The 14,128-nt window shown below is 38.3% G+C and overlaps 1 protein-coding gene across 2 annotated transcripts in view; it reads right to left on the reverse strand.

Moving 5' to 3' along the window:
* Nucleotides 1-459: 459 nt before the first annotated feature.
* Nucleotides 460-14,128, reverse strand: part of OVA6 (Class II aaRS and biotin synthetases superfamily protein) — a 61,041-nt gene continuing 47,372 nt past the window's right edge. Inside the window, exons 6-11 of one of the 2 annotated variants that reach the window (XM_087693991.1) lie at nucleotides 3,406-3,612; nucleotides 2,709-2,873; nucleotides 2,412-2,573; nucleotides 2,081-2,280; nucleotides 1,912-1,995; nucleotides 460-1,097 (exon numbers count right to left, since the gene is read on the reverse strand). In XM_087693991.1, coding sequence (XP_087550117.1) covers nucleotides 956-1,097; nucleotides 1,912-1,995; nucleotides 2,081-2,280; nucleotides 2,412-2,573; nucleotides 2,709-2,873; nucleotides 3,406-3,612 — 960 coding nt within the window. In that variant the 3' untranslated portion in view covers nucleotides 460-955. The remainder of the gene's footprint in view (nucleotides 1,098-1,911; nucleotides 1,996-2,080; nucleotides 2,281-2,411; nucleotides 2,574-2,708; nucleotides 2,874-3,405; nucleotides 3,613-14,128) is intronic. The other variant, XM_087693992.1, reaches the window with a different exon arrangement.

The following is a 14,128-nucleotide window of genomic DNA, read 5'->3' on the forward strand; positions in this document are numbered from 1 at the left end:
TGACATAATTTATGGCATCATTGTGACTATTTATTCTGGGCTCCTCCTCAATTGGTTAGTTCACCACCTAGAGGTCCCGTGAAGAAAGGAGCTGGTACAATGCCCATGCAACCAGTGACTCACTATTGTATGCGACAATCTCGTGTCTGATAAATGGATTCCATTTCCCGAGCATACATCTGAGTTCTCGTTTGTATTGTGTTCTTTCTTTCCCTTTATCTTGTCTTGTGTTTCAACAGTTTATTACAGCTTTATGTTTACGCTTCCATTGCTGCACCACTTTTGACAATTCTCCCGTACTTCAAGCCTGAATGGTTATACGCATGCAATGTACATGTTATTATATTATCATAGTTGTTATTATTTAATGGTTGCCTGGAGCCTTTCTTTGCATAACTCACAGGCAACCAAATATTTATTCAAAACACAATTTTTGAAGGCAGAAGCACCAGTGAACAAATCAAGTTTTGAGTGGTTTTGTTAAAATGATAAAAGCCCAAGAGTTCAGTCAATCAAGTGGCAACAGTTTTTCCACCATTTTACAGATTTGATGTTTGTAGAGTACCTTTGTTAACGATATCCGGACATCAGAGAACTAACATGAGACTCAGAGTCAACCTCAAAAAGTTGTTAATGGCCAAAACATGAGATAGAGCAAACAGCTCTGGGTTCAAATATGAGACTGCCAAGCCAATCCCAAAAATTATAGAACCAGCCCTCTGAGAGGAAACTGATCAAACAACTCTGGGCTGAAACAGAGACTGATTGATAGAGAGACAATGACAGAGAGACAACCTTCAAGTTATAGAACCACCTCCTTGGAATGGGCCATATTGCAGTGATTATCAGCTCTGAGGATCAGGTGAGGATGCACGGCACATACCACATATGTCAACATCATGGAGGGTCAAATGGATGTACAAAGTAATTCCTGTAATGGTATGCGTTGAAGAGCTCAATATGACTTAGCAAATATTGCAACCTCTTCTGCTGCATTGCCAGTCATAAAACATCTTCCACTATGGGTCGGTTGCTCAAAAGGAAAACATCGGATTGTAGCTCCAGTTTCCTCTTTAACCTTAGTTTCATCTGCATCACTGGACGAGGAAAAAACTTTAGTTTCATCTGCCTCATTGAACAAGGAAAACTTGTTATAAACCTCAGAGGACTTGCATCATAAAGGCTTGCATCCCTGATACATAACAGTACCACATCATTGAACAAGAGCAAACGTTATCAACCTAAACATAGTACAGCTGTGCATCAGGGACACCACAGAAGCAACCAGAAAGGTAGATCCTGGAGAAACTTGATTCCCACAAGAAATGAATGTACATTGATGGCTTTCATGCTTACAAATGCCTGAGTTGGCATAGCATTGAAGGACAAACACTCTCTTGGCCATGATCATACACATACACTTGATCAATCCAACATTCACAATACTGCAGATGCTATGGCAAAATGTTCACACATCACTCAACCTCAAAACTGGCTCAGGTGTAATAATTAAGGGCAACTTGATGTTTTATGGACTCAATCAATGCAGGAATCTAACTTGAAAATAGGGAGGCAAGCTGAGCCCTATGCAAGACAATGCCTGCCAGTAGCTGAACTAAGCCAGCAAGGTTTCATAATGTGACTGGTGTGAAATTTTGCAAGAGCTAGAAGCAGCACTATGTAGAAATTCTACAGTAAAGCATGGCATCATGATGTGAAAGTGACCCCTGATAATTTTTCTCAACATCTTTGAGCATTGTAATTTTCACCCCGATTTGGGAGGGACATTATTTTGCTTCTTAAACCTTCCCAGAAGAAAATACTTTGATTCAGTTGTTCAATTCGACATTTACCTAGAGTGCTGTTCCTTATTATTATCGACAGTTTCACCATATCAAAAGGCATGCTTACCTTCCAGCCCAAGGACCCCTTGCCCATTTCCCATTGCTGACAGCCGCCTTTAGTTCTTCATATGAGGAGACATCCACAATATTGCTGCAAAAATTGCAGCAGCATGGTTCAAAATTCAGGAGTATGATAATTATCACAAAGCAGAAGGCAATTCAAACTCAGTACCAACCTGTCTCGAAATGATGTTGCAATCTTTAAAAGATTATCTTGAACCTCTTGCAGCTTATCCTTGACATAAGATTCTAGTGCTGGGAAGTCCATTGGAACACCCAGAGTTTTCCCGCTTTTGCCTGGAATATCTCTCCTTGAAACCACTACAGTATTGTTTGCAACATCCCGGGGCCCAACTTCAATTCTTAGAGGGACACCCTGAGTTTATAAGACAAGCCACATCTTTAGGTTTATCTAGCCAACAAGTCATTGACAGTATAGTGGCATGATCATTATGGTAACGTCACTATAGAAATGCTAGCCTTGTTTTTAGTATAGATGATGGTCACCTTCATTTCCCAGAAGTTGAACTTCCATCCAGGAGTCCTTTGTTCTGATGCATCTAGCTTAATGCGCACACCAGCTATTTTTAGATGCCTTTCCATGTTTGTTGCTGATGATAGTACCAAGTCCTTCTCTTCATCTGTTTTCCAGATTGGTATTAGTATGACCTACAACCAAGGCATCAAACATTATTGCTACTTTGTGCATCCCCTTTGAAACTGTGACAGTTTCCCACAAAAAATCATAAAGCACTCCACAATCCTGTTCACATTAGACTGGAAAGGGCATGTGTTGTAATATACCTGTATAGGAGCAAGCCTAGGGGGTAGCATCAACCCCAAATCATCACCATGAGTCATAATAATCCCACCAACCATGCGTGTGCTTATTGCCCAAGATGTTTGCCATATAAATTGCCGCTCTCCTTGACTGTCAAGAAACTGTACAGGCCTTTTGTCAGAAGTATGCTGACAGTCCAAATTCCATGTAAGTGAGTACCTCCACCCAATCGTAGCATGTACATACAACTCATGCATCATAGTTGATGGCTAAGTTGAAAGCAATTAAACAGCAGTACGTGCAGGATGCAGCCAGGCAGACATGCTTTTCGAGGTAAAAGATAAATAGGAGAGAAATGCAAGGCCGTGTAAAGCACATCAGCATCACCTACACAAACCACCTTAAAAGGGCTGAGGCATAACAACATCAAAGGGAAATACTGGCCAAGCCCATAGGAACATTAGATGAGTGTAGTGGCATGCATTTGCCTTCTCCAACTTTAGGAAATAAAGGAATTCTCAATAACCAATTACAAGTTTGAACAAATTCAACACCATCAAGAAAAATTTCAGTTGGAAATACATATCAGAATGTTCATGCAAAAGCTAATAGACAGACATTTTAGGACTAGAAAAATGATGTCTCAAATAACATTTTACCCTTCCTATTGAAGCCCATTGGGAGGCTGAAGCTATTTAGAGCTTGACATGAAGTAATCACCTGAGTTTCAAATGCCCGGGAGAAATTTTGGCCAAGATTATGGCTTGTGCCTGCCTGTAGAGCTTTCCGATCACCCATCATGGCTTCAATAGTGTAGGTTCTGATAGCCCCTGCAAAAGTCTCAATTCGTGACTTCTTGCCAACAACAACCGGTATTGCAGCTTGCTCCACTGCAAATTTTCGGTATATTTCTATGATCATCTGGGCCTAAAATGTTTACAATCAAGATGTTACTGAAAATACATGTTATTGATTGTCAGAATTTCTAAAGCAAGCACGCCCCCCCCCCCCAACAAAAAAAGAACAAAAACACACAAAAAAACAAATGAAAAAGAAAACAATTAAATTCAAAGAATCCCTCTTGAAACAAAGGTAAAAGAAAGCAATCAAGATTGAAGTCAATGTAGATGGGGGTGCTGCTCTCAAAAGGCAATCAGCATTACAACAAACCGCATACTGGACCTTAATTTGAATATAGGAACGAGCTCAACCAAGAGACAGCTAGCTGTACCTTGTCAAGGTAGAATGTGCTCTAAGGCATGAGCTTGCATCACTCAGCCTGTGGCCTTTGAAGTCTGGGAAAAAACATGTGGATATGATTAGGCTAGACAAGTCTCCAAACAAAAAGCATTAGTGCCCTGGAAAGTTCTTGTCGAACGATGAAGCTAAAAAGCTATATCAAAGTTGTCATCGGCATTACACTAGGAATGAGATTGGCTATCACTAGGGAGTATTAAACTGCAACAAGCCAGACCAGCTCCAAAAATGAATATTCCCTAGTTAGCCAACAATCGCTTAACTATCATGCACAAACTGCCAAAATAACTGTAAAAATCTGAACTGGAGTATAAGAATGACAGAGTCTCTGCCAGAATCACTTTAGCTTGAGACAGCAATGAGTCACACTGCCAATTCTTATCCATGCATGGATTTTAAGCTGATCTTCCAGGACCTTGCATCTAATAATTTTCATTGCTTAGTTCCTCTCTTATCTAACATCTAAACAACAGGTGAATGATCCATTTTAAGTGTGCTCCAACAATTTCATAGGAAGCCTTTCTTCTTTGGTTGAATTGGATCTCTATACCAGCTCCAAGATTATGTGAGCTGTGTGGATAGCATTTTTACAACTCCGATTGTAAGTTTGGGCTGACTAGATAACATCTTCTCTTTGTAGGGTGACCAATTGTCAAGATATGCGACAATGCAGAGAGAGAGTAGGATTTGTGAGGAGAAACACAAAGTGTGTTTGGCAAACGCTGAGAGAGAAGAGAAAATCAAAAAACACAAAAGAACACTGATGATGCACCGAATCATGCTATGAGAAGGAAAGCTAATACAATGGAGCCGAAGCTCAAAAGATGGCGGCACTGTCCTGTCTGAATCAAGCAGCAGCACCTGTGGGGAGTCTGCACGGTTAACGGAGCGAAACACAGTCCTTTGGGCAATAGTCTATCGAAGTAATCACTGGAAGGTGAAGGATAGCTGTCGAGGGAGCAAACCACAGTCCTTTGATGTTGTCAAAGATGAGGAGGATGATCACTAGCTATCGAGGGAGTAAAGCACAGTCCTCGAACACCAAGGGGATGGCCAAAGCAGCAAACGCAAATCCCAAAAGCCTGAAGGTTGTAAACGCCAGATAGAAGAGCCTCCAGATGATGGCACTTGTGTGAAGGAAAGTTGCTAGAGTGATGAGAGCTGTCAAATGAAGGTATTGAATGATGCTGGATGGGAGGCAGCTCACGTATGATGCCTCTAACTAGCAAATGCAAGGTATGATGTGCCACCAGGTGACAATGAATAACGCCAAATTGAGAGGAGCACTCCAAATGATGAAAGCAAGGTCCAACAAGTGATGCCAGGTATAGGATGATGACACCAAGGTGAGATGAGCACTCCAAGCTATCAAACACAAGGTTTCTAAAGGGTAGTATGATGACCTCATGATGGGGAAGATGGTCGCCATGCTTGTCACAACTCTATAGAAACAGAATTTGTATCCTTTTTCATTAATTTGTCTATATAAGGATTTATTAAATTTGTTTCCTTTGCACTAATTAGATAAAGAAAAGTGCATTGGAGCTGGCCACTGATGAGTGGTCACAGGTTACGGTGGACCCACGCGGTAGGTTAGAGAAAAGATAGTTCACACTTCCACCTATATGGCCCGATTGGGCGCCTGTGACCAGAACTCACTCATATCACGGTTAGACTCGCACACAGAAAGGATTGATGCCTTGAAGTGTGGGCTAGATCCGCCAGAACAAACAGTTACAATCAACAAGATGGCATGATCATGAAATGCTTGTACAATATGCATGTGTGGGCTGAAAGCTTGAAATGCACATTTCTTTGCATAGGAAAATCACATGAAGATTCCGATACCGTTTTTGCGATGTACACAGAAAAAGCTTTCATATGACACCCATATTGGGGGGGTCCCTAAATTTAGGAGGTCCCTAAATTTTAGGAGCCTCGAATTAGCCTAAAAATACTAGTCCTAAAAAAATAGAGATGTCATTCTAAAAATAGTAAATTCTGTACTCTGACTGTGCTTACTAAATTTGGTTGTTTCTATTCTTAACAATATTCAGCCCAAAAAGGAAGGCCATAGAGAAGAGACAAGTGTCAAGACACTTGTCACACAAGTTTCCAAGTGTCCCACCACTTGTCACATCTCATGACATGTGGCTGGACACTTGTCTTGTGCTACTCCACTTTCCCCTTTTGTACTAGCTCTTCCCTCTCCTATAAATAAGAGCTCGTTTTTCTTCATTCAGCATCATTTTTCTTTGCTGTAAACTCATGCACAGCACCCACAGATAGCCAAAAACTGGCCCCATCCATCCCCATCATCATCCCCCACTTCTCCATTATCAAATTCCTCCATATTCCCTCTTCTATCACTGTTGTTTTACAGGACAGCAAGCCTGTAAATTCATTACAGCACCTCATTCTCGAGCTTTTTCTTCCATTTTAGCAACAAGAAGCAAGCCCTATCTATGTACTGCTGATCAACGATGGAGAAAGGCTGATTTCCCCTCTTTCTTCTCTCATACTGTAAAAAAATCAGTTCTTATCATTGCATATTAGATAATGCATGTGTGTTTGTACATCTTTGCATGATCTTGTGAGAGTGAGAATTACTTCTCCTCACTCTCAGGTTGACTGTAACTGAGCTCTTCCCTAAGGGACTTGGGTTGAGCAAAAATACATTTCTTCGGGGGGGGGGGGGGGGGTTGTCCATCTTTAACCCTCAATCTTATCTCCATTACTTTTACATTTTCATGGCTGTAATTTTGTGAGTAATTTTCATTTTCAGCTTTAAGTGTTTATTCTCTTTTATATTAAATCTCGAAAACAAGTGAATATCATAATTGTTAAGCCTACTACGTTGTTCGGGGCGTTTACAATGCTGATGAAAGAAAGATAGACGCCAACCACGAACTGCAATGTCATCTTCAAGGGGTATAAGGGCAATGGAGAACATAGAGAGAGAAGGAAATGATGAAAGAAGAGGAGTGGAGAATAACTGAAGAGTTGCGGAATGAATGGAGAGGCAGTCTATTTAAAGGCCTCAGTTGTCTAGGATGCCACACCACTGACTAGGCGCCCACTCATAAAAATGACCAGAATGAGAACAACCGCCCTTTTTGGGGCTATCAGTGCAAAACCCTAACTAAAGTGAAAAAACTGAATAAGTTGTTTCTCAACACAATCATTTATGAGATCATAGGATTGGCTCATCCATGTCCATTGAGATGCTCTGAACGGCATATATAAAAAAAAATATCATTTCTTACTCTACCACTTTGGAGTAAACTCAAAGGACCTTGCAACTTTGCAACATTCATAAACATGTTATCATGAGAAAAAATTTATTGCTTTGCTACGCATTTGATTAAAAGTTAATCAAACGTGCAAATGTGAGATGCACATATGATGTGCAAGTTAGTTATTTTACAATGATAGGCTCCAAAACCCCTAGATATCAAACAGTGCCAAAGACAAAAGTTGTAATAAGTTGTGCCTAACAAGTATTAGATGGTACTTGGTGTCAAATTTGAGCCTAGACCAATTTATTGGCCACTAATGTCAATGGTGACATTAGAGACTAGACATTAATTAATTAATTAATGCCAGTCTAAGGACTGATAACTACTAAGACATACTTGGAACACAAATTAGCCTAGCCATTTTAATTATTGGTTGATTTAATTATTTTCCTTAGCACTGAAATAATTATTAAAGTAATTTTTAAATTAATATTTTAAAAATTAATTCAAAAAGCTGGATAATGCTATAAAATGGGATTGACGCTTGGAAAAACTTACCTATGCAAGTGGAAAAAACGTTTTTGGAGGCTAGTGCAAGTCTATTTCAACCATTGTGAGAAAGAAAGAGGTTGTTAAAGAGCAAGAAGATGTTGTTAATATGATTTGCAACGACCGAGGAGCAAGTGACAGCAATTTGGAGCCCTCCAGGTGCAATTGACAACAGTCCCAAAGTCCTTTTGGTGCAAGTAATAGCATATAGAAAGAGAGAGCAGTCTTTATAGTGGTCCTAAGCTATAGATGACAACTTCCATAGTTGTTTTCAGCAAGGCAGCAATAGTTTTTCAATCGATCTCATGATGAAACTCTGAAATTTCTCTCTATGGCACTCTCTCTTATCCCACAACCATCTCTCAAATTATCTCAGCAAAATCCAACAATTTGAGTCATCAAAGGTGGAGATATTAGAAAACCACTACTATAAACCTTAATTTACAACAAAAATTATATTTTTACAACTATCTCACGATACATGCTCAAAATTGAGATCTTTGGACTTGAATCCCAACGACTAAAATTAAATAACTTCAAGGAGATTCAAGAGGCCAACCAACCCATATCAAATTTGGAGCTTAATTTGTCTGTCAAGGAGCAAGGTGAAGACCAATCCCCAAGCAAAACCAAGGGGCAATTTGGTTTGAAGTCTTGCTGGTTAATTTTGACAACAAGGGGCACTTCGATGAGCGAGGGAGATCAAAAAATCTTAGTTGCACTCCATTCATTTGTAATAAAAGATAAAGAAATACCACATGGGACACCAAATTTAGGGCCAATTGGCTGTCCATTGTCCAACATTAAAGTAAGTGTGCATATTCAGTTTATGTGAATTTTATTATTATTGTAATTATTTATTAATCAAGTTATTACAACCCTATCTGCAGAGGAAGGTTGATTTCACATACACTCATTATCGTTCTGTTTTGAGACTCTTCCACTTCAGTCTAATGCACCACATACTTTAAAAGAGCAACATAACGCATTCTAGGTGTTGACTTGCTGGAACCGTACACAGATGGTCCCCTAAAATAGTTCAAGACATCTAAGACTTATCAAGCCCATCTAGGCTGCAATCCATTTCACAGATCCAAATGAGTATAGAGGTATCATAAAAGGCTTTAACATTGGTCTTATACAAGAAAAGCCAATTTTGTTTTATCTAGACTAGGTACACAAAACTAATATCTTCTTTGATGGTGAAATTTAAGAAGAAACCAGTTCAAAGAAATAATGGCCAATACAAGGTAATAGATAACCAAACTTAGTAAGAGTTAAACTCTGATGAAAACATGACTTTTATGACCACATTGAGAGCGATATTTCAAAAAGTCAAAAAGCACTCAAACAAAAATTGGCATACCTTCCAACAAGTCCAAACAGCTCTGTTGAGTGGTGAATTCCTAGTTGAGACTTGATCCTAATTTTTTCTATCACCACCAAATATATTGGCATATCTCATCAAATCTTACGATGTTATTTCCACAACTAAGCCACCTATATAGCTGGAAACTGTTTTGTTTCTCAAACCAATCAAGGATGCCTTATTGAGGATAGCCACTGGAGATGATTATAAAAAAATACGCATTTGTAGATAACAAACACAATCATATGACAAAGCACAAATTGATAGAGAACACGGATAAGGTTAGGACAACTCAAAGACAATGAATAAAAGATGATAAATGAATGAATTCTGAATACATACAATGCTCAATGCAGCAAACACACTATACGATGTCAGTACTAACCCCCGAACTCCCATGTCTCTAGGATTGGGCCAGAGAGTATGAGTTGGAGAGTCTGTTGAACTCTAATAAATGCAACAAACCTCCTCTAATTTTTGTGCAAAACAACACCAAAGGCAGATCTAAAGAGTTGGAAAACTACCATCTCTAGCAAACACACTCAAATCGCTGAAGATTGGTCACCACAAGCTGTAGATGACTGGTCACCACCACAAACTGAGGTATCCACCACAAGCTGTAGATGACTAGTCACCACCACAAACCGAGGTATCCACCCACCAAGGAGGGGTGTAGAGAGCAGCAGAGATGTGGACGCCAACTACAAGAGGACTTGATAAACAAGATTGGGCTAAGTGATGGGAAGCTTACCTGTTAATAGAAGTGTGGATCTTCTCAAATTGGGGTTTGGCTACCTTATAATGCATTTCTAGCTCAATAACCCTCTCAAGCCCAAAATTGGAACTAAGAAGGGAGTGTCAACATAACTCGAACCCATTTTATTTATCCCAAGGCTTCCCACCCCAAAGCAACCAGGGCATCAAGCACAAGGTGCTCGTCAACTACCCAATGACCTAGCAAGACTACAAAGGCAATGGTTATCTTACCAACAGAGCCCAAAGGATCACTCCAAAGAGTCCAAGGCATCGAACAAAGGATGCCCATTGGCTGCAAAGTGACCTATTGAGACATGTGAAGGTGAATGGAACCACTTTGAACTCTCTCTTTTTTTTGGTTTGTTTGAGTAATGGCTTGCATCCTATTAAACAACTATGCCCCTAGGGAGAAATGAAAAGGGATGGTCAAATCCAACATGACACAACAAACAAGCTATCTTGACTACAAGTGGATGTCGGTAAAAAGAAAAAACATGGGGGATATATAGGAGGCTGCCAAAGAGACCACCAAAGGAAACTATCGTGTGAGCTACCATGAATATGATGAATCTATAGTTAACCACTCTCTAACTGAAAAGGGATAAATGTGCACAGATGCATATTTACAAGAATAAAATGGCAATGCATAGGGTAATGCAAAGGGCAATGCAAAATATCATGCTTCTGCAAAATGCTATGCAATGATGCCACTTGGATAGTGTCCTCGCAACGAATTGTTTACATATCTAAGCTATATTTTACAAGCATGATCATCCCAATGATATGGATAATGATATAATGTACAAGAATGTCTCTAAAGTGACCAAAATCTTGTAAACACCAAGAGAAGAAGACTCGCCCCTCAACAATGGAAGGAGAAGTAAGGACCCCCTCTTCCCAAGATATCAATGACAATGAAAAAAAGGAGAAGCATCCAAAGAAGAAAAGTGAACACGTCCAACTCAAAAATTTAAGAAATGAATGGCCTCCAAGGTTGTCTTAAGAAAGGTAAAAACTCAACCTCAGGAGGAGAGAGCTCTTTGCTAGTCAGTGTGAAGCCCCACCCAAGAAGGGCAATCAAGAAGTGTAGAATAATCCAAGTTTTCACTCCAATCAATCGATAGATCAAGGATTAGTGTCAACTTGCAAAAGACAAGTTAGGAGTAAAAATACCACATAATACCATAAAACTTGCATATCTCAACTTCAATGAAAAATGTGTGTGAGTGCAATCTCTTTGATTTTGAGATGGTTCCATTACCAAAAGGTAGATGTAAGCACAAGGCAAAACATGAGAATGATAATACTTTGAACTTAACCAACTTAATCAGTTATCACCAAGAAAACTAAAAGACAAAGGGGGGGAGGAAAGAGAGAGAAGAGAGTTGACACCACGTTGCGAGGGAACTGGCTCCTCCCCCTTTACAAGAATTTGTTGCAACAAACCACAAGCATCGAGTGCTTGAACCATATATGAAGGGCTAGTTTGCTACAATTCTAAAAATTAGGATTTAGAAACCCTAATTTTTCTACACTTTGAGCAACAAGCTGATTTTCTTCTTTAGTCCTTGTATTAGATCAAGCAAAGTATAAAGTGCTTCTTGGATGAGTGATAGATAGGAGAGTACAAAGCATGTGGCTGAAATTCAACATGAGAACTAACTGGAATTAAACAGAGAGGCCTCCAATACACAGATTTGGAGTTTATGTGCTCAAAAGTAAAAGTAGAGGCTACAAATGACAAGTGTTTGCTGAAAATAGCAAAGTAAGAACACTCGTCTCTTCGAAATGACACATGTCTTATTCTAGATGCCACATGTCACTTTTTTTTTAGAAGACTTGAAATTTGGAAGATGCAAGATGCCTTAAGGTTGTATCTAAGGTTCGAACTCGCACACCCATATACTCACCCACACACTCGACCACTTAGGCTACAACCCCTTGGTTGCCACATGTCACTATTCTACAGAAGGAAGCTTCTAAAGCTTCTATTCTAAAAATCTCTCAAACATTTAAGAATTTAAGATAGCTTTTGAAAACAAAATTGTTTCTTGTGGAATTTCAAAGCCTTTGATACAAATAAAATTTTCATTTAAGCAACTTTCAAAAATAGTAACCTCCTAAATTTTAGGAGTTATCAAATTTAAATTCCATAGAGCTTCATTATATAGGTTCACCGGTTCATGATTTGTTTTCTATCATACACATTTGGTTTCGCTTTCTAAAACCAGTCATTATATGAGACTCTAGTCGATGTGACTATTTGAGTGAAAAGTCTTAATCATCTAGGCTTTTTGGTCAATCTAACCACTTGACTAAACTTTTAATTTCTCTTAGGCATCTCATCAATAACAATCGAAGTATAATTCTAGGGCATTATGACCATTGTTCACCCTTGAATAGAAAAATGAACATTTAACCATATTTCAAATAATACAAATCACCTTTCAAATATATGAGTATTAAATTAATTTGAATCATCGGGACAATATGTCTAGGTGACAGTTGATATCCAAAAGATTGGTTACATCTCTTCATCTTGAAATCCATCTTGTTTTCAAGACATTGCATGAGGTACTTTTAATCCAACAACTTCACAAGCTACGACTATTTATGAATAGTTTTTAAAATACACTTGTCACATCCACTTGGAATCAAAATGAAAGTAGTTTTTAAATTTTAAAAGAAACTTTCTAGACATGTTCCTACGAGCTTAATGACTTAAAATGAAGGCTTGTTAGAGCTTCTTAGACGAGATTTGTCAACTTTTAGCCACATCCAATCTCCTTCTTGTAAAACCAAGTGCCTTTGATGCTTATTTATTGCTTTCCTTTATTTTTCTTCAAATTTTTGTGCATGTCTTTTAACTTGGACAAAAGCTATATCCTTATCACATATGAAATCATCAATATGAAGTCTCTCCTTTGTTTTGAGAATAGATAGTAAGAGCAGTTTTCCATATATGATCTCAAATAGTACGTTACCTATAGAAGTATAAATTATGTGATCATAGGTATATTCTTGCTAGTAGTCATGATCGTCATACCTTGTCATCTCCTATCTATGAGTCTCAATTTGAGTCAGACGAGGACTTTACGAGCTTTGAGTTGTTTGTCACTTGTTTAGACAAAGAAGATAGCTCATTTTAGAGCAACAATCATTTCATTGCCTTTCAATGTATTTTTTCCTTCAGTCAAAATTTTCTCCTTCAATCATTTCATAGCCTTTCAATGAATTTTCTCCTTCAATTAGAATTTTATATGTATTTCCCTGGCAATTTCTACATACATCACTTCGCCTTCACTTACCAAACATTATCCACATTTACCTAGATTTTTCTATATCCATCTACAAATTTCTTTCCAACATTAAATGCTAGTCTATCATATTTTAGACCCCAGATACAAGTTAGCTTGTTTTTTAGAGACTTGGTTATATATAGCCCCTAGTTGGCTGGTCCTTAGCATTTTTCGATCTTGTCTTTGGTAGGTGCACACTCCTACTCCCTTATCTTCCTCCCTCTCCGGTGTTGCCATCATCATCAACCTAATTTGGTATCCTCACTGACGTTGTGAGCATTCCTTTTTGCATTTTATAACCTTTTACTTATATAATCAACTACATGTCCTTCTCGATTTAAAACTTTACCAATACAATCTCTTTAAGCATCACATTCCACAAAAAAGATTTTGGCAATCAGAAGCTTCTTTCTCTAGTTTGATCCACTGGGATGCTGCTACTTTCTTGGTTAAAATCATGCATTGATCCAATAACCACTATAAACCATTTGATGAATCTCTTGTAATAAGAGCACAATTCTAAGAAACTTTAAACTTCATGAACAATGGTCAATTCTAGCTATTCTACAATAGCCTTATCCTTTTCTGGATCCATCCGAATCCCATCTTTGGATACAATATGACCTAAGTAGTGAATCTCTTCTACGAAAAATTCACTCTTTTATCCATTCACATAAAGTTTGTGTTTATGGAGTTTTTGAAACACTATTTTCAAGTGTTGCTTATTCTCTTTTTCATCATTCGAATAAACCAAAATATCATCAAAGAAAGTACTTGTAAACTTCCAATGTGCTCTAAAGATTCTTTCCATTATTCTATTGAAGCTAACAAGAGTGTTGGTGAGACCAAATGGTAGTACTAAAAACTCATACAAACCAAAAGTGATTCTACATGCTATTTTAAGAATATCTTAAGGAGAAACCCTTATCTAATGATAGATACTCTTAAAGTCAATCCAGTTGAATATTTTGGAT

Source organism: Lygodium microphyllum, chromosome 15 (genome assembly GCF_053477565.2).
Source record: "Lygodium microphyllum isolate KBCC chromosome 15, Lygodium_microphyllum_v1.1.10, whole genome shotgun sequence".
Classification (NCBI taxonomy): Eukaryota; Viridiplantae; Streptophyta; class Polypodiopsida; order Schizaeales; family Lygodiaceae; genus Lygodium; species Lygodium microphyllum.